Source organism: Oenanthe melanoleuca, chromosome 3 (assembly GCF_029582105.1).
Source record: "Oenanthe melanoleuca isolate GR-GAL-2019-014 chromosome 3, OMel1.0, whole genome shotgun sequence".
Lineage (NCBI taxonomy): Eukaryota > Metazoa > Chordata > Aves > Passeriformes > Muscicapidae > Oenanthe > Oenanthe melanoleuca.
Genome location: NC_079336.1, coordinates 64,070,515 through 64,091,902, shown reverse-complemented (window position 1 = coordinate 64,091,902; position 21,388 = coordinate 64,070,515). Strand labels below are relative to the sequence as shown.

General features: G+C 38.8%; 1 protein-coding gene across 1 annotated transcript in view; it reads right to left on the bottom strand.

Annotated features, from left to right (window-relative positions):
- UST (uronyl 2-sulfotransferase) overlaps positions 1-21,388 on the bottom strand; it is a 147,306-nt gene that overhangs the window by 22,593 nt on the left and 103,325 nt on the right. The window contains exons 6-7 of the mRNA XM_056488079.1: positions 10,608-10,705; positions 8,335-8,492 (exon numbers count right to left, since the gene is read on the bottom strand). Coding sequence (XP_056344054.1) covers positions 8,335-8,492; positions 10,608-10,705 — 256 coding nt within the window. The remainder of the gene's footprint in view (positions 1-8,334; positions 8,493-10,607; positions 10,706-21,388) is intronic.

Genomic DNA, 21,388 nt, shown 5'->3' with positions numbered 1-21,388 from the left:
CATCATCTTTTACTGCTGTAATTTTTGTTTAAAGCAGAAGCAGTAACAGAGGTTAAGCTGAAATGCTACTGATTAAAATAGCATTATGATTTTATTTACTAAGTTACTCAAGAAGGAATGAACTGTCAGTGCAGGCTTTAACTGCCTGTCATTAAAATGTTTGTGGTATATTGTCATCAGTAACCCTGGATTATTTATGAGACATCACTAATGCTGTATCTGAATGCAGATTTCCTTCTGTGCTGGTTATCCATGGGTTTCTATTTTGTGATACTAGGAACAGGAAGTACTCAAAAGATGCACTGGAGAATCAACCTTGGATGAGCAGCAGGAGCACTCTTACAAACCATAACATCTTTGGTGACTGATATGCTCATTAGATAAACATGACTGTTGCTTGGAAGGTATCAGCACCAAGCCTCCAAAATGATCTCCTGACATACACAAAAAAACCCAACACGTGGATTCTTGATGTGTGAGATGTAAGGGCTGATTTGACTGGTCCCTTGGGATTTAGAACATAAATAAGTTTTGCTTTTACTGCAACACAGTATGAAATTACATCTTTGCAGGTTTAATCCAAAACCAGACAGATAGATCTGATGAAAGGTAACGGAATGCAAGTGACATGAATAGGTGGGATGAGATGCAAAATCTGTAAGCTGAGGTCTTGGAATTGCACTAAAAGATGAAAATGATGCATTAGGTGGTCTCAGTCTTCATAATCCTACAGACACACAGAAACTTTAGAGAGGGGAAACTCTTTTAATGATAGAGAGGTTCAGATGAGCATGCAAAAAAGTAAAATTTGTTTGGCTTCAGGTGAAGACTTTGCCACTTGACAGCAAAGAGAAATATGAAAAAGGTGGAGGAGGGGAATAGGAAAAAAGTAGCAGATTGCAGAGCACAAATTCGGTATAGGCATGTGTTACAGCTCACAGAAAGGGAAGATTAAGTAATTCTACAAAACATACTCAGCCTATCTCTACAATGCATTGCAGTTTGTCAGAGCCAGTCTATGAGCTTGTGTGTTCAGAAACTTTACTAGAAGAGGAACACTAGATCTAGGTTTTTCAAACAATTATTTAAGGGAACATGGACTTCACCTTCCACTACAAGTGATTCTGAGCAGAGCCTTCACAAATTCAACGCCCATGAAAATTCAAGCCTAAAATAAGAATTTAAATTCAGTACTGTAATTAGCAAGAAGAGAAACTATATCCTTGTTTGCCATCATCAGTGGTAAGATCTGGAAGGCAGCCAACACCCTTGAATGCCAGAAGTGCCGGGAAGGGGAACTATGGATCAACAGTAGCCTCATTCCTCATTTCTCCAGTTCATGAACCATGCCTATGGTTCTGGCCTGCCAAGAGGAAATACATAAATTTTTCACCTGATTGAAATGATTGTTGCTGCTGCTGCTGTATTTACCAAGTCAACCACTGCCCTTGACTCCAGGAGAAAGCAGAGCCATAGCAATATGTCTGGGAAATGAACATGTAAATCCCAGTTCCCTGCACTGTAGGCTCAGGGAACAGATGCACCCAGCCCAGGCACCAATGTTGTGCCAACCTGTCAGTTGCCTCACTTTTTGTCTCAAAATTCCATTCATTTGGGGCCACCAGATATATTTATAGCCAACTGCTCTGCTGTGCAACTATGCATATATGAGCTAACTCAATCTAACAAGCACACTCTAGCAAGGAAGAGTAAGTAGATGGGACTTGTGCCTGGATGTACACAAGATCCATGTGGGTTGGAAAGCCATACCAAACTCGCTTGCCACATCTTTACTCCTGATCACATTTTAGCAACGAGTCTGATACTATCTTGGATAAATCTTTTGGTGCCACAGTTATGGTTTTCATGCCACACACATACTGTCTGGAGTGCTTCACCTTCCTCAGCAAAACAAGAACAGCAGCTCTTATAAGCTGTCAAGCTTTGCTTCAGAACTCACCGCAGAGTAGTTTTGCTTCTGAGACAAATCTTCCAAAGACCTAGTGGCTCTCTTGAAAAACACAGTAATGAGAAAGTCCAGAAGTGCTCAAATCCATCCAAGAGCTCCTATTCTTAAAACTGCTTAGCTTACTCACCATAAGATTTCAAACCTCTGGAAGACAAAACAACACATTTTCTTTTATGGGACTGAAAAAGAAAGGATGCTTTCACTGACTATCCTTATCGCTCACTGGTGTATCCACCAACCTCAAGGCATCCTGGATCAGGCAGTCTGGTTTTGTCCCTGCTCTCCAGACCTCGTATTTTCATGGCTGAAGAGCTAATAATGTATCTAAGCTTTTGATAGTGCCTTCAATTTTATCAAACAAACCAAGGAACGGATTAGTTGTGCAGAATGTCCTAGATGCTATCGACCTAATAAAAGAGAAATGTCCTCAGGGATATGCACTGTTACCCTTCCTCTTTCCCTGCCCATCTTGCACACAGAGACCAGGGCATTTGTTTTACAAGAAACAAAAGTACAATTAAACACTTTTCCTAGATCTTAAACTGCATGTTTTAGCATTCACATTGTTTTACAGCGTTCCTCTATGCAATATTGAAAGTTGAGACTTCAAAGGGAGAAGAAAAGGATGGTGGGTTCACACTTTCTATTTTCAGAAGAGGATGCTGGGTGCCCAGAAAACGCTACCCAGGCAGAATGTAAACCCACGTGTGCTGTTAGTGCTGGGAGCGCTGCACACACGGGCAGATCGCTCCACCTGCTGGACAAAGCTGCTCTGCTCACATCAGAGATGGGAACGTGCTACACGAGTGTCACACAGGGAGTTACTTCCCAAGTCCAACCTCATGTTTTACCTCCACGTGAAATTTGGAACTTTCCTTTTCTGTAGAAATTTTCACAGTCAGTGATCCCTGTTCGAAGTATTACTTAGGGAAAACACAAAGCTCTCCTAGAGTGCAAGGCAAAAGAAAAGAAAGCATACCTGGAGTCTTGAAGCTTTTAAACATTTGAATGTGTTTGAAATTTTAGAAGTGATGCAAAAAAACCCCCAAAAAACTCCCCACCCAAAACCAAACCGAACAAAAAAACCCCTCAGTATTTAAATTAAAACTAATCCATGCTGATTTTATTCTCTCATCAAGAGTACAGGTGCTTTGTAGGAGAGAGAAGGGTTGGGTACTTCAGCACAGGAGATGAGCCAGTGTATTCCCTTTCCATTTACCAGAAAGTGCAGCTCACAGGAAGCCAGCAGACTAGGAAGCCTCATATGACTTGTTCTGATTTCTTCTTTCCTTCCCTTTTGTACTGAGCAAAGGCAGAATATAAGATGATTAAATGATAACTGTTTAAAGACTGCACAAAAAGCACTGCCTCCTTCCACCAAAGCCCCATGATCATTTCTTACTCAAAATTTTTGCTCTTGGAGGTGGTGCTTGTAAACACATTCACTACAATTTCTGAGGGAAAAACCCCTTGGTTCCTGAACTTTTCCATATACATAGTATCTGAGCCATCTGAAGGCAAGTCCCACCTTCAGTGCTGGCCTGGCATAGGCGTGATCTTCAGCACAGTGACTGCTGAGTTTGATTTCACCCTTTTCCTAACTCCATCAAAAATGCTCTGCTTCTCAGGACCTCAGCTCTGCAATAAAGAAAAATGGCATCTCTCTCCTTACTGGGTTTAAAGAGAAGGGGAAACTTATGAAGAGAAAATATCAAGACTGTATCATTAACATTCATGAACAGAGTGGATTTAAAAAACGAGAGAGTTCATACTACCTGGGATATCACTAATACAGTTTAAAACACCCTCTGTAAATGCAATTCTTATGCAGCCAAATTTTCATTGCATTTTAAAAAAATTATTTTTACAGTTTACTTAAACAATGTATTTTCTTTCAGATGACAGTATAAGTTATTTCATTGCACTCAATAAAATTCACTCTCTGAAAAGCTTAAAGTCAGTCCTCTTATTTAGAGTAAGACCTATACATTCTCCATGCTAAACACACCCTTCAGGAAACAAAGGGGGTTTTTTTCCCTGGTATTGGGAAGAAGTGTTTTTATAGGGCTTCTGGTGCCAAAGAAAATTTATGAACTCCTGCAGAGAGGTATGAAGATATGGCTCATTTCTGAGGTGATAAAAAACCATTTTATTGCATATTGTTTTACACTGGATGCTGTTAACTTTTACCCCATGCCACAGAAGTTAACAAGACAGAAGAAAACTCTGTTTTGCTGAGTACAGTGTGCATTTTTTGCCTCTTAAAAACATCAAAGATATGAAACCCACATGTGCCCATTTCAAAAGAAACTGTGCAAGTATTCTGTATCCTGGCTACCAGCCAGGTTACAGAAGTGAGCTATAGCTAGCAAAAGGGAACAGGACTGACCAATTTTCTTCTTCCCTTTTCCTCCTGAAAGTAAGGAGAGATTTTACATGTCAAGTTTTGTTATAACTATTTCAGGCCTTTCAACGAGTTAAAGAATATTTTAAAATTTTGCAATAAATATAATCTAAGGGTCTGCACTTGGATCCTATCTGCTTCAATGCTGGTGAAAAAAGACAAAATTTTGAGCAAATTTTACTGTGTTAGAAAAGACAGCTATTAAACATAAAAATATATTTTTAAAATTTATTCTACTCATCCATCTATTGATTTCAAAATCTGTCTGTTGCCCCCATTCCTGCCCTTTCAATCTCTTGGCAAAGCTGTCAAGGCAAGTATGCAACTTTGGACAAGATGGGCATCAAAAAAGAGAGTCCTTTTGCAATTTTCCACTTGGTATTAACATTAAGATAATGCTTAATTGCAAGGACAAGTGGAGACAGAAAAACAGGAAGCCCATAGCTTTGAAGTACTGTACAAGATAAAACCAGATTTGTTCCAATGAAAACTTCAGCATCAGAAGGAGATTTCATAGCTTGTTACACGTGGCTATAAAACACACAAGTCAAAATATTTGGTAAATGGAAAGGCTGAATGCAATGTGTTTGTTAATGCAATGAAGCAAGTTATCCTCCTAGTGTCCTCTTACATGCTGAAAAAACTTTCTGTCATGCTGAACTGCCAAGTTTTTTTAACATTTTGCCTTTCTTCACCAGAAGAAAGGCAAAATGCTAAAAAAACTTGTTCACTTCTACAGTTTAAATGTTAAAAAAACTTGTTCACTTTCTTCTGCAGCTTTCTTTTGTCAGCTGATATCAGACAAATTATTAGCATCGACAAGAAAAGCACTCAATTCATGCTTATTTTAAGTTGTTATCTGTGTCACCAGATATACAGACAGACAATAGCTCTCTGATGAAAATGTCACTCTATCTTATCTGATCATAGAGTCACTGTTTTAATGATCTGCTTCAGAAAGCAGCAGAAAAATATTTTTGAAGGTAAAACAACTATAGGCTTTGTTTTCTCCTAAGAAAACACTGAGAAATAGTTTCTTGATAAATATTATAGTGCTTCAGATGAGAAATTTTACTACAGACACAAAAGAAACAGAGAACTTAGTATATGGCCTACTCAGTTCAAAGGAACAGAGATGAGAAAAATTTCTAGATTTCCTGATTTCTGTATTATCAACCTATACTGAAGGTTTCCAATTCTAAGAAGTTTGCTTAGGTGGGAGATACAGCGATCTAGTGACAACCCAAAGAAACTGTAATGACAGAGGAGAGTCCCAACTTCAGGAAGAAGAGATTTAACTCACAACTCCTGCAGATGTATCTTAAATGCACATGTGATTTTATAAGTTTGATACCATCAGGCATTTTGCTTCCTATAGCAGGAAGGTGCTTTAAATACAGTTTAGATTATGATGTTGGTGGGACAGCAATCGCCTGCTTCTTACTGTGATTTCTGATCTACGCAATCCACTAAAGCAACACTGGACTGAAATTGTCTTTCTTCAGCTACTTTTTGCTTCAAGGGAGCTCTATAAATCCTGTTTCTGAATTGCCTTTAATCCAGAACTGCTTGTTGCAGTGACTCTGGTGCACAGACATTGAAGTAAATCACCTTTCTGTACAAATACTTCACTGTGTTTTCCTCATCTTGTTATATTCAGCTGACAAAAAATAAATTCTAGAAAAACTCCCTTTGTTTATGTGCAAAGACTGCCATAAGAGAATCTCAAGTGGAGCAGCAGGTCAGCACACAATATTGTAAACTGTATAGATTTAATCTGCAAATGTTAGTTGCAACAAAAGGTCAGTTTTGGTCCAATTTATCTGCTACTTTGTGGGACCACCACACAGCTGGCAGAACAACATAGCTTCTTCCATGCACTTCATGATGCAACAGCAGAGGGTGTTGAAGATCAAGTCTAAGATGCCCTGAGGAGAACAACAATGTAGGATTTCTTACACACCATTTCAGTATGTTTTATTTTTCTGGCTGATTCTGCTAAACTTTTTTTTTTTTGTGTAAGCATTAGCACCAACTCAGAAATAACCACAAAATAATTATGATAGAAAAAAAAGCTCCTCAAACATATGCGTGTATGAAAAGAGGAGGAGAGAGTTAATACAAGAAAACTGTTTTCTGACTAATATGCCCAGTCAATAAGTGAATGGGAAAGATAAAATAAAGGTTTAATCCACCTAGGGAATACTGATGGAAAGTGGTGAATCTTTAACATGAAACCCCAGAGGAAATCACTGTCCTGTAACAGGTGACCAAATTTTCTCCAGATACTGGAAAATACAGAGAGGAGAAAGATTAACCAGCACTTAATGATTCTGGCAGATTGCTTATTTACCACCTGGCAATTTCTAGGGCACCCTGATGAAAATCAAAACCCCATGTGCTGCTTATTAGCTTCCCCCATTGTAAAAGAAGTGATAATATATAGTGCACAGAACAGCTGAAGAAGTCATATAAACTCAAAGAAAACTCTCATAGCAGAGAGAGCCTATCCTTCTGTTGATCCCCCTGCCTTCCTTTTATCTAACATCCCTATGGGGAAACCTCCAACACCAAATTGTGCAAACCTTTAGGATGACTTCCACATACTAGAAACATAGTAATTCTTATTTTTTAATTTACAAAGATAAGGGAAATGCCTGATCTCAAACCAGGCATTGTTCTTATGCGAGTACAATACTCTCCTTGCATCTGTTACTAAGCAAAATCGCTCTATGGCTGGACATGGCACCATGAAGCTACACTCCCACCTTCCAAAGAGCAGCCTTAACTGCCTGACTGCAAGCAGACAATGACCCACTGCAAGCATGTTCAGAGAAGGAATGCTGTACTTTCCCTAGGACCTGTATCACAGCTGAATACAAAATTTCCAAAGATGCATCCTAGAAGAAGGATTTGGTAGAAAGTCACGGCTATAAAGTCCAGTTATGCACAGAAACCTATAATTTCTCCAAAGTGACTGACCACTGTAATAGCTGTTCTCAGTCAGAAGCTGGCCATGAGCTGCATGCATTACAAACCAAATTCAATCTTTGTTCCACATGCTTTGAATATACAGCTTGGTACAAAACACTCATATTAATGGCTGTAGGCATTTCACACTGACACAAATGCAACCTAGTCACAAAGGAAGAAGGGAAGTTTTACCCCTGCTTGGTGCACACAGTGTTGATGGGCCAGTCAAATGTAAGCAAGAAATCAATTCTGCTGGAATGACATGCACGCCCCTCCAGAAGCATCATATTTATTTTCAGGCACAGGGCACAAGACTGCCTTTTAAAGAAGTCAACAATAAGTAAGAGTTGGAGTAAGTGGAGGAATGATGGACTGATGCAGAGAACCCTTTCAGATTGACCACGGGGTGCAAATTAAGGAGCAGACTGAATGTTCTCCATTTTAATTTCTCTACTCCAGACTCCAAAGCCTTTTTCCTCAGCATGCTTCATATTGGAAGCGATGTAAATGCACATTTTATTTGTATTTTACCTAAACTCAGCTCAACTGAAGGTTCATTTCATTTCAACTCATAGTGAAGGCTGAGTAAAAATAATTAACTGGTCCTGGAGAAACTGCAGTCTCTCCAGCTCCCCACACCATTTCTTGAAGGCTTATTTAAGTACATATTGCTGACACCATTTGGACAGTATTATTTGAGAACTGAGTATGACACAATTAAAAGAAGAAGAAGCCACTCCAGTGAAAATGGGCAGCCTTTCTGGCATGTGAAAAGATCACTGAACAAGTGCTTGGAAGGAAAGAAAACCACACAGTAACAATTTAGATAAAAGTGGAATATATGACCTTTCCCTATCATCAAATCTGCTCCCTAAAAGGGAGATAAACTTCTCCATTAACTGAACAAGAAAGAAACACGTACCCTTTGGCAGCCATGCAGATTTAGCTGAAGTTTCTGTAAGAATAGCTTTTTAATGGAAAAAGTTACCTGGATTTTTGTAGATGCTAAGCACATCCTTGAAATAATGAGGTAAGAATCTTTCTAATAAAAGCAGCACATCCTCCAACTCCTCCAGAATGCCCACAAGCAGAAAATTTTCATTAACGTTCAGCTTTGCTCTTTCAAGGGCCCATTCACCAGGCTCCCTGTATGAAATTGATGGGGGAAGACAGAGGAGAGAAAAAGCCAAGTTTAAATATGCATTTACTTCTAAAATTCAAGCCAACAACACAAGTGAATTAAAAAAAAAAATATTCAGTGCTATACTTAGAACAAAAAAAAAAGACCCCCCATCAAAACTGACTAGCTTACTGAGCTTTTCCATGCAACATCTAAGATTGGATTGGCATGTAAAAACAGGATCACATTAAAAGGAGGCTAATCACTGTGTGAAAATACTCCATTCTGAAGATATCTTTTGCCAAGTTTTTTATAAGCTCAAACTTGTGAACTTTGGTATTTCAACTTGGAAGCACAACCTGTCTGATGGGAAGAATGAGTGCCCTTGGTGTTGGAAGGTGCTGAGGGGTGGTGGTGTCCCTGAACTATACCAGTAGAACTGCTGGGACCAACCACTGCCTGCTGTTACTCAGCAAATCCTACAGAGGACATTACCATTTCTCACCTTGTCCTTCATTTTAACTTTCGCCAAAGTCTCCAGGAGCATCCCTTTCCCTGTCATTACCCCTGGCTGCCCTGCTGCTTTGCTACAGGATTCACTTTTTTTTTTTTCTGTGACTGATACTGGTTTTGAAGAACCGTTTCGGTTTCTTCTGTATTTTCTCCCAGCAGGAGAAGCTGGCAGGACTTCACTACATCTTTATGCTTCTCCATTTCCCAAAAGCACAGTGTAGTTAGACTGAATATGAATCCTAAATCCCTTTTAACAATTCACATTAGTTATGTTCTGGGAGCAGCAGCCATCATTCACACTGACATGGGATATAATGCCAGTGTCCCAAGCTAAAGGAAATCAGTTGCCCAGACTGCCTGGGAGTGGCTGTAAATCACACCACTTCCCTGACTTCATTAGGCTATAGTGGACCCTGTGCAATAGTGAATTTAACATTTGTCTGAAGCTCTGTCTGTGTCATGTGGAAAAGATTACTACTTTCCACTCCTACTAGAGCAGACTTGCAGCAGGTTTTTCATGCTCTACCACCTTCTGTGCACTCATCCGTTTTCTGGAAGAGCAAAGTATCCTAACAAACACTATGGGCCTCCTGTTTTTAGCTCCTTATTGGACTAAGAAGTAGCTGAAGGAGTGCAATGGCATGACAGGAGCCACATCTACAACAAGGTACAAAACAGTACTTCAATATGCTGCTTGAGAACTCCACAGAGATATTTTGTGAAAGCATTAATATAGAAAATTAATGGGATTACTTGCACATGCAAGTTAAGTGTGCAATCGTAAGAATTTGGAAATAAGGCCAAAATATGTTAAAAAAAAGTGTCATGAAAATGAAGTCATTAATCTGTTTTGTTTCTTATACATAACTTCACTTAAGCAAAAAAAAAAAAAAAGGCAGGATTTTACAACATACATATTTAGAAATTCAGATAGAAGAAGTAACACATTTTCACTTGTTATTACTGCTACAAGAAGTATGGCTTTTGAAAGAAATTCTGGAAAATGTGCAGTTGTTTCATTATTGAGAAGCCTAAGGTACCTACACAGGTACATAGGAACTCACCTAATAAAGAACACTTGTTACAAACAATACAAAAATATTTAACCAAGAGAAGTATTTAAAATTATTCCAGTATTATTGCATAAAGAATTTACTATTGTATCAGTAATATAGCAATATTAGAATGGCATAGATCCTAAATGAGGTAGCTCAAAGCAATAGAAGGCTATATTTTATGTAGTTTTAAGCATGAATATAGTTTTTTTAGATGGACACAGAAACCTGTATTACTCATATAAACCTGATACAAGCATCTGAGCAAATAAAAAACATGTATTACAAAATTGCAGATAAAATGAGTAACCCAGAAAAAAAAACCCCGCATAAACACATTCAGATTTGATGAATTATTCATGCTATAAATCAAGAAAAAAGAATAGTGTTACATTTGCAGTGCCATCCTTACTTCAAAATATATGCATCCAGTTACCACACACAGTGCTACAGTCCTTGTACTTTCATTTTTCTCTTGTACTTCAAATAATGTCACCTCTTTACTACCAACTTCTGACAAAATGTTGGCAATAGTTATTGCTGAACAAATTGAAATACCTTGCATATATTTACCTGCATCTTGGATGCTGTCCACAGAAATATGGTATGATGTAAAATAACTTGGGATTAGAACATTCAGGGTAGTTTTCAAGGATACATACATTAATGTCCTGTGGGAGAGGAAAGACAAAAATTGAATACTGTATTTTTCTTTCTCTAATAGCGACTGTTTTCTTTATCTTATACTTTTTATAGTCATCTCAGAGCCAAAGAATTGTGCTGAGGCTATAACAAATATCTTTAAAGTCATCTACTGGTCCATTTATCTACTTCTAAATATCAGCAGAGAAAACAAAAAGTTATTTTATCCCAGAATACAAGTAAAGTAGTTTTCTCCTCCTTGCTGCAAACCCCACAATTATTATCCTGTGATTACTATATGAGTCAAAGTGGGACACATTAATCAACTTTCATACTGAGTAACATTTAAAACATTCAGAAGATTATTTTCAGGCTCTTCTTTCTTCTAAATAAACCCTGGAGGAAACCTGAAGTAGCCAGAATAAATAAAATTGAGACAACAATTATTACCTGTCCCCCCCCCATTTTTTGTTTTTTAATTCTGCTGCATTCAATGAGTGGAATGAAGCAATGTAAGCTGTAATTTTTACGTTTCACTCAATATTAGAGCATACATTACTTTTGGTTACAATTCTGTAAACTTCTCTGATTTTCAGAACTGAACTGTGTAAAGCCTACTGAGAAAAGGCGTTATTAGAAAGTATTTATCATTTTCATGAAATATCATTAATCTAATTAGAAGCTATTTATCATTTTTCAAAGACTAGGCATAGCTACTGAACCCTGAGGAGCTGCATTCCATTTATAGCTGTACTTCAGCACAGTAATAAACATGTGGGATTGAATTCCACTATCCTTATCTAATTTAATAGAGCCTTACTCTGCAAGCAGATACACCCAACTCCAGAGACATACGGGGCAAAAAAATGGTTAAGAGAAGAAAAGCAAGGATGGAAGGATCTCACCTTTGCAGAATCAATCTTCATTGCTATTTAGATATGTGCTTTCACAATGCTATAGGTGCTATACACATCAATATCAAACCAACAACTAAACATATTTTATCAAGTAAATAAAATGTGATAGAGAGTATTCCACAAGACAGAAGTTCTTGGCAGCATGGAACACATGGACAGCATCCCTTGCTCTCCCAGGGGAGGACAGGGTACAGGCCTCCAGCACAGCATCTGCATCTCAAGCCTCGTCAGAGAAAAGCTCTTCCCAGAACTTCAGTCCTCTCACCTAACTTTATTAGAGCCCCATTTGGGTCTTTAAACCTTTTAAAATAGATTTCTGATTCCTACTCTGTCTCACAGTTATGTGAATCCAACTTTAGAAGCACACTAGAAGACCCTGGGCTAGGAAGTAAATCATATGGAGAGGAACCCTTAAAGAAAACAACATAAAAACTGCCAACTGGGATATAAACAATCCATTTCCCCTGCTTCCCACAGTACATTCAGGGCTTGCCTTAAATACACACCAGAAGATTTATGGTCAAGACCTGAATTTTGACATTAAAGGCTCTGAGCTGAAGCTAACCAGCCCCCATTCTCCATGTTATGATTACTAAGAAATCTTACTGTGGGTATATAGATTGCACAGGCAATGTGTCTCTCGTATCATCCCAACAGGGTTTTTAAACATGAATTACAAATTGCACTTCTTTAAAGGCTTATTGTACTTTTACTATAGACACCACCAGAAATGTTTTCGGTGATATATATTTTTTGCTTTCACAAGAACCTAAAGACCTACAATGAATTAATAAATTGCTTGGATTTTTAAAAATCTGAAATACTGTCCTGACAATACTTTTATGTCCAATCTGGCTTACACTTGACAGACATATTAGATGGAAGATGGGTAGAACACCTACATAAGACTTAGAAATCTGTAGCAACACCCAGCTAAGAACATTAACTCTTTTCTCACTCTCATACAAAGGCAAAGGAACATCAACTCCCAACAAAGAAACTTATAATTTCTTTGCAAGAATAATGGATATGGTGAGTCAGAAAATATTCCCTGACATGAGTATCAATATCCAACATAAAAGTGCAACTGGGACCTTCTTGTAATTCTGAAAACAGTACTTGATTCACATGGCCAGAGAAACATCTGTACAATAAAAGCAATGCAAATTCATGTGGAAAATCCTGCAGCTTTAACAAGTAAACATTTGATACTAACTCAAAAAGAGATTTTTAGTGTTCTTTTTAGGGTAAGCTGATGTAGTATTACTGAAACAACCAGGCTGGCTCTAATCTATTCTTCCCCACTCCTTGTTGAGAACTCAAGGTTTAAGATAAAGGCCAGGTGAGCTTTCATACAAACAAACCTACAATCTTTTGCCACACAAGGACATGCACTTTACCTTCCTGACATCAGAAGTACCAGGCTTTCTCCACAGTAGAAGCACTGCCCCTTCCTTCCCAGGCTTTGTTTACCACCACTGCTGTGATCTGTACTCAGCTGCTGGAGTGTCCTTGTACCTTTGCGGCATCTGCTCACTCCATGAGATAGGAATCGGTTTTCAACCAAGAAGTGGATGAAAGAAAGGTCAGCCTGAGGTCTGCTAGTCATTACAGAACTCAAGAACACCTACAGGAAGATGCTTTTTGGTGCTAGTGTCACTCGGGAATTTCTGGGTTTTTTTCCAAGCATGGAAAGCCAAGGTGGAATGACATTATTCTAGGCAGTGTTACTCTGCTATCCTAAGCAACATTAATTAAGCCACATCTCTGATTAAGAACATGCTTTCTCAGCAGAACACAGATATTTCAGGGCAGAAATGTTTCCATGTGAGACAAAAATTTGCAAGGTGACAGATGACAGCCTTGCTATTTAAATCACTGGAGGAGCCTTGTAAAAAATTATTTTAACACAATCTGGAAAGATACAGAAGGAAACACAGAGCTACTTTGATCATAACCTTTCACAATAAAGAAACCAATATTTTACTTTATTCCTCAGCTCCTGGCTAGAATTCATAGCACTCACATCCCACTGGGCTTGTGTCTTCAACAGGGCAGTGGGAGGCCTGGGAATCAGCCCTGCAGCTCCAAGTAACTATATTTTTCTACTCACATAACAATTTCGTCTGAAAAGTTAAACTGGTAATTTCTGCTTTCCTTTTCTGTAAAATTTTCTTTGAAATAAAAATCAGAACATGCTTTAATCCTTTAAATCTGTCAATGAATCAGATTATTGATCTATCAGAAATAAATCAAAGGTGTATTATTAATATGTTTTTTTTGAGATTAGTAATAAACTATTTCATTTGCCATAGTGAGCTCATATATGCTATAAGGGGAAGTCAGTACCTGATTAAAAATATTTTATAGAATCATTAGGTTTGGAAGAAACCTTCAAGATCATCTAGTTTAACTGTTAACCCAGAACCACCATAATCACTCCTAAACCATATCCCCAAGTGCCACACCCAGATGCCTCTTGAACACTTCCAAGAGATGGTGACTATCATTTCCTTGGGCAACTTATTCCGATGTCTAATACCTCTTTCAGTGGAATTTTTTTTCCTAATATCTAATCTGAACCTTCCTGATGCAACTTAAGGACATTTCAAATCATCCTTTCATTTCCTCCTCATTAAAACTCCTTTCAGGTAGTTGTAGAGAGTGAAGAGCTACAAAATTCCTTTGGGAATTTTAATACCATCACAAAAAGAGCAAACTTCAAGGTGCTGTTTTGTAGAACAATAAGCAATTTACTGAAGTTATTGTCTTATGACAAATACTGTACCATATACAAAAAGATGTGACAAGATTTGAGAACGTTTTTTTTCCTCCTAATACAAACTCCTAAGAGTACTGACAGAAATAGTAACTTATCTTTTACCCAGTAGAAGGAACACCCAAAATTTAAAGAAAAGCAAAACAAAACAAATTAAAAAATCTTGGGTTTCAAGGTATTCCCTATTTTTTGATTGCCAGTGTCTCAATCAAAAATTACAGAAACACCACATTCTGCCCTGGATGCATTTCAATTATTAGCAGTCCTGACAATTTAAATAAGGAATCATAACTCAAAATACATACATGCCTCACAAATAATTTCCATTCCATCCATTCATCTGTGGAAAAACAAAAATATCCTTTCTCTCATAATCAAAACAAAAAATACACATTCTCTGTCTACACCCTGCCCCTGTGAGACACCACAACTTCTGTGAAACCAGGAGACCTTGCTCACAGCCCAGGAACAGCGCGTGAAGGGTGAAGATGTGGATGTGTGTCAGCAGCAACCCAATTTCAAGTTTTTATAAAAGGAAATGAAATAAAACGATGATGTGGAAAACCAGTGACTGAGCTCAGCCTACAGTGACCTCTCCTGCTTACAAGACTGCTCTTCATACACCACTACAGCCAGCAGTGCAGTCTAGTCCTCACTGTTGCCAGCCAAGGAAAATTCCTCCACTCTCCTGAGAGCCACAGAGAATCCTCTTGCAGCTTGTGAAGCGTTCTCTCACATAGCTGGTGTTTGCAAAGAGGTCAAACTGACCATTGCATCTGAGGACAAGGTCTCATCATATAAACTAAACACAACCATGCTAAAAACCCGAATGTAATTCCCCACCTTCTCTGGCCCCAGCTAGGGAACTCCGGCTGGCCTTAGAGTGATTGGAAAGAAAATGTAAACATGGTGTCTCAGAAAAGGGCTTGTGAGTACAAATGACATGAAAGAAGGAAAAGCACAACTTCCTACTTTGGAAGACACCAAAAAGTCAAGGTATAGTAGACATGAAGGTTTTCAAGTATAAATGTAACAGAACTTACTAAATCTAACTTAGGAGCACAGATTATTTACACATTTTAATGAAACGTAAGATATAACGCAACACATTTTTTAACCCTAGTTAGTGAGAGTTTTATTTCACCAGGTGATATTTATTGTGTCTATTCAATCTCAAGGATTTGGATAACTAGGGCCACACAGCAGCAAGATGACTTCTTTCAAATACATTTGGTATTTGTTTGTGCATCTCTGCCAACAGCGCTGGCAGCAGATTGCTGTGGTGTGGGCAGGTGCTGGGCACTGTTTCCCAAATCAGCATTGCCAATGTACACCAAGCCAAATGTTTCCCATCCTGTGCTGTTGTGGCACTGAGGCCCTCCAAGGTGGGCTGCCAAACTGTGTGGGATGATTGTCCTCTGGAGATGACAGCAAGCTGGAAAAGTTTATTGGGACACCAGTGGCAGGCTGCAGATTGTCCAGTGGGCATCTTGGGGAGAAGCTCCACAAGATGGCAGAGCAGATCCAGCTAACTGTAGAATGCAGGGTTTCTGTCCCCAGATGCCCCCCTACACCAGCTGTGATTGCCCCTTCACAGGTTCAGCCAGCTCAAAAAGCAACAGAAACCCTTTTCTTTTCCTCCTCCACTGCCTTCTGGTCTTCTCCCAGAAGAGTGATCAACATAGGGCTTGCTCACATTAATGCCACCACAGCACCCCAGCTGCATAGGGTGACACAGCCACAGTGGATGACTTCAGTCAGTACATTAATTTCTTTTATAGCCTTCCTTGGGCACCCACACTCTATTGTCTGGGGTCCTCCATGGACTGCAGGTGGACCTCTGCTTCACCATGGACACCCACAAGCTGCAGGGTGGCATCTGTCTCACCATGGTCTGTACCATGGGCTGCAGGGGAATCACAGCTCTGCTGCTATAACACCTCCTCCCCCTCCTTCTGCATCGACCTTAGGTGTCTGCAGAGCTGCTCCTCTCATATACTGTCAATCCTCTCTTCTCCAGCTGCAATTGCTCCTGTGCAGTAACTTCATTCCCTTAAATCCCAGAGGTGCTACTACCATCACTGAAGGAAGGGCTCACCCTTGGCCAGCAGCGGACCCACCATGGAGCTGGCTGGCATTGGCTCCACCGGACATGGGGGAGCTTCTGGCAGCTCCTCACAGAAACCACCCCTGTAGCCCCTCTGCCCCCTCCCTGTCCCCTACCACTGCTACCAAAAGCTTGCCGTGCACACTCATTACATTTTTGTAGAGGATAATTTTGGGGTTTCTTTGAATTGACTTTCCAATTTCTTCCAGCAAAATGCATGTTTTTACTTTCCTTCCCCCACCACCACCTAAGTAAATAGGCTGTCAAGTTTAATTCCCACTTTTTTCCCCTGAGCTGATTTGCTTGGACTCTTTTGCCTGGGCTAATTTGCCTGACTTCAGCCAACAATGTATTAATCTCTTTTTTTCTGGCATCTTAACAAGTGAAGCAGCATCTAAAAAAACAACATCTTCTGCTAACCATCTATATTTTCATTAAGTGAATAAATGAATGAATAAGTTATTCATTCATATACAAATTTTTTGCTGGCATTGACACTGCAAAAGTGATAAACTATGCCCACAATGCTACTATTTAGATGTGACAAACATGAAACATGTTTGTACATCACTATTTTCTAACTTAAAATGATGTACAACATCAAGAAAATACATAGGTCGATATATTTCTCTCTTTTCTGTTATCAGAAATTGTGTGAGTAATTTGTCAAAGATAAGTTTTACCAGTAAGAATGGAATCACTTTGTAGTTCTAAGCAGACATCATATCTTTCTTTTCCACTGCTTTTGTATTTTTCACCTCAAACCATCTTAGTATGGGAAATATTAAAAAAAAAATACAAAGAAATTGCCCAAAAAAAAGGATGAGTGGCTGCCAGCTGGAAGCAGTGTGTAAGCATTAAATAACCACCCTGTTACAGAGGGCACAGATCCAGGGAAGACCAAAAATGAAGATCATTATACTGTAATCAAGAATGAATCCCACTGGCAACCAACAGCAGGGAGACAGTACATCTGCTAATTCTGTTTACTAACACTCCTTCATAAAAGAATCTGGAAAATTTGTCTGCTTGGATTATGAGCTTCAATAAAATCAGTTAGGGATGGCTTATATTCCTTTCTGCAAATGCCAAGAAAATACCCACCACTTTTCAGCCCTCCCTAATGGAGGGCATGTGGACTCTAGCAAATTGATGTCTATGAGAAAAACAGCAAGTCATAGAATGGTTTGGGTGGGAAGAGACCTTCAGATCACCTAGTTTCAAACCCTCTGGCAAGGCAGGAACACCTTCCACTACGTCATGAGCCGTATCCAGCCTGGTCTCCAGGGACAGGGCATCCACAACTTCTGTGGCAACCTGTTACAACAATCATCACAGTAAAGAATTTCTTCCTAATCTCTAAACCTGCCATCTTTTAGTTTAAAGCCATTGTCCCTTGTCCTGTCACTCCATTCTGTTTTTAAAAAGTTCTTCTCCAGCTTTCTTGTAGGCCCCTTTCAGGTACTGGAAGGCTGCTCTACGGTCTCCCTTCCCTTCTCCAGGCTGAACAACCCCAATGCTCTCAGCCTGTTTTCATGAGAGAGGTGCTCCAGTCCTCTGATCATCTTCATGGACATCCTCTGGACTTGCTTCAACAGATCCATGTCCTTCTTATGTTGAGGGCCTCAGAGCTGGACTCAGCACTCCAGGTGGAGTCATAAAAGAAAAAGTCATACAAGGTAGAGTCTCACTGCCCTTGACTTGCTGGCCATGCTGCTTTTGTTGCAATACAGGATACAATTGGCTTTCTGGGCTGTAGGTGCACATTTCTGGCTCATGTCTAGTCTCTGATCTACCAGCATCCCCAAATCCTGCTCCCCAGGGCTGCTCTCCATCTGTTCAACTCCCAGCCTGCACTGATACAGAGGGGTTGTCTTGACTCAGGTGCAGAACCTGTATTTGAGCAGTAATATGCATGACCAGATTACCCAGAATGAGAAATCACGTAATGAGAAAAACCACAGGACATCACAGAACTGTAGAATGGTGTGGTGTGAAAGAGAAGTTAAAGTGTGTCTAGCACCAACCACCCTGCCATGGGCAGGGACACCTTCCACTACACCACATTGTTCATATACAGAAAATGGCTCTCTAGAAAGAGCATTAGTCAGGAAAAATAGTCTTGACTTGAACTGACAGTCAAACACACTGTGGATAAAAAATGGATAAAACAGAAGATTGCCTGAACCTAGCTAGTATTAGACAGCACTGTAATCAGGTACACAATCAGCAAGGGGAAGAACCAGCATCAGCAGAAAAGCCTCTCTAGCTTGCAACAGGTCTTTAATTCAGTCACTGAAGATGTAATAAACATCCTTTGCTCCCAGTACAAAGAAAAGAGGGGGAAAAAAAAGAGATGATAGGATAATTAAGGACAGGAAGCTAAAGACAGGAATAAAACTTTCTTAGTGTTTCTTAGTAAAATGAGACACTGAGAAAGGTTGCATAGCATCTGAGCTGAGACAATTCTCAAGAATAACAAAGAAGGGTTAACAGCAAAGTAGCAATTTTTTCACGGACTATTAATGGGAGCAGATAAGAAATCTGACCTCAAGGAGATAACAGAAAGACCCTATAACGCTGAAAGACATTCAGCATTAAAAACCATAGATCCTTACAACAGGATATTCTGAATGACAAGGATGCAACTAGATTTAAAAACTCAAATCATCAAAAGAATAATAACAACAACAATAATTCAACAGAAATTATATATTTACAGAACAGAGATCTATCAAGGGCTATAAAACACAGATATGGCAGCAATGTCCATTGGTAAGCTGAAGGATGTCAGAACCTGGGAGGACACTCAAGGGAGCCTACCTACAGTTTGTACTGGATTCCCCAAATGTGTTGGATGATGTTCATGTATCAAGAAGGGCCCAATGCAGAAGGCTCACATCTCCACATATGACAATATCATTTTCAGCTACCATGGAATTTAAATGTTTCAAAATATCGCATTCCCTACAATATAGAAAAGCCTGTTTTAATAGTGAGATGTTTCTGTAGTTCACATTTTCCTCCCATTTCCCAGGTCAAATGTTCCCATTCCTTTAAAGACTGACTGCATACACAAAAATTATACTCAGCAGATTTTAGCCCAAACCTCAAAAATGCTTATATTAACAGAAACACATTTAAATTCTATGAATGCCTCAACATCTTGAAGCTAGCACTACACTTTGTTTTTAGCAGAGGTCCACAAAACCAGTTTAAACAATATAAAAGTTTAAAAGAGGTTTATTAGAACAAATGTCAGAGTTCTGTACACTAAATATATAATTGGAGACAAAAAAAAAAATCCATGAGCCAAAAGGAAATTAATTCCATTCTCAATGAGCATTAGATATTATTGCTTTCATGTATCCCAACAGGAAAGGCAAAACAAACAAAAGATCATTCTATTTGCAACTTTTTAAAATAGGACTTCACGTGACAAGAACTGGGAAGGAAAATGCTTACTTTCTACAACATAGATCTTCAAAATCAAAGAGTGAAGAGATGAAGAAGGAAAGATATGCCCCATTAATAATAAAAAAAAAAATTATTGCAGGCATCAGGAAAGAAATAATTTTTAAAAATTATTAAGCTTCTCCTAATCTGCATATGTAGCAAAATTTTCACATAAGAAAATAAGCACTCACTAGCTAATACATGTGTTATTTCAACATACTGCTCAGGCTATCTGCTGTCGTGAATTCCAGTGATACAATTCCCTTTTGCTGAAGGGAGAGAAGCTGTATCCAACAGCTCCTGATATGTCCCTGAAATAATCCAGTCACATCAAGTACACTGTCTAGCAACAAAGGAAACCTGCTGCTGACCTCTGAATTACATAAAATACATGATTTATCATACAGTACACATTATAAATTTCTCTGAGTTTGATCATTTTTTAAGCTAGATGGTAAATCTCAAAAACCACAGTACTGACTTTTTTATTAAAAGTTCCTCATAGTACCAAGGTCTAAATATCTTTTATGTCCCCTTGACCTACTACATTTGTGGTGGCACTTTCACACAAACCTGTTAAATGGTGAGGAAACAGCTAGAAGTTTGAGTTGTGGGCTAATTTTACCTTCTTATTAATCTTCTGCCTAGTGTTGACTGACTTGGAATCTCTCCCTTCGTCTCTCAGGGCTGAAATGCAAAAGGAGCTGCAGTGCAGAGAGCCTCTGCATGTGACTTCCCTGCTGCTACAACTGGAGGTGGTTTCTGCTCTGCTGCCCCTAATTCCCCTAGTTAAAATCTTCCTCTTGCTGAAGAGTTCTAACGCTTTTCTGGAAAATTACTAATACTTTGCATTATTCATAGCACTGCCACTCTGAATAGCAGACACAAAATGGAACATATTGATTCCACTTTTCATTTTGACAAGACTATCACTGTACTGACAACACCAAGTATTAAAGACCTCCTAAAATTACAAGGTTCAGAGGCATAAATAATGTTCCTATTTGCATTTTCTTTTACCTTTTAAATCTTCTGTCATCTGCTAAAATTATTTTCTATGAAAAACAAAATCATACTTCCCTCCCTACACAGAAACCCAGAATCTCTCAAAGCCTTCATCTCAGGTGCTATGGCTTCAAAAAGCTCAGCAATCAACAAGATCAAGTATAAAATAATGAAGGTTAATAAATCTGTTAGGAAGAGAAAAAAGTGTAAAATAGGCTTTCCTCCCCCTTTATTTTTATTTAAGACAATCTTTTTGGATTACATTCTGAAGAAATTTTCATTTTTTTTTCCTTCAGTCACTGATGAACACTAGTTTTCTTTTTTCCTTTCAAAGAAAACAGAAAATTAATTTTGAAGAAAATAATAATCTCATTTAACAATCCATCTTCACCATGGAAAGTTTCCTACTTGCCACCAGTTAGTGGATTTTTCCCCAAGAAGAAGGAAA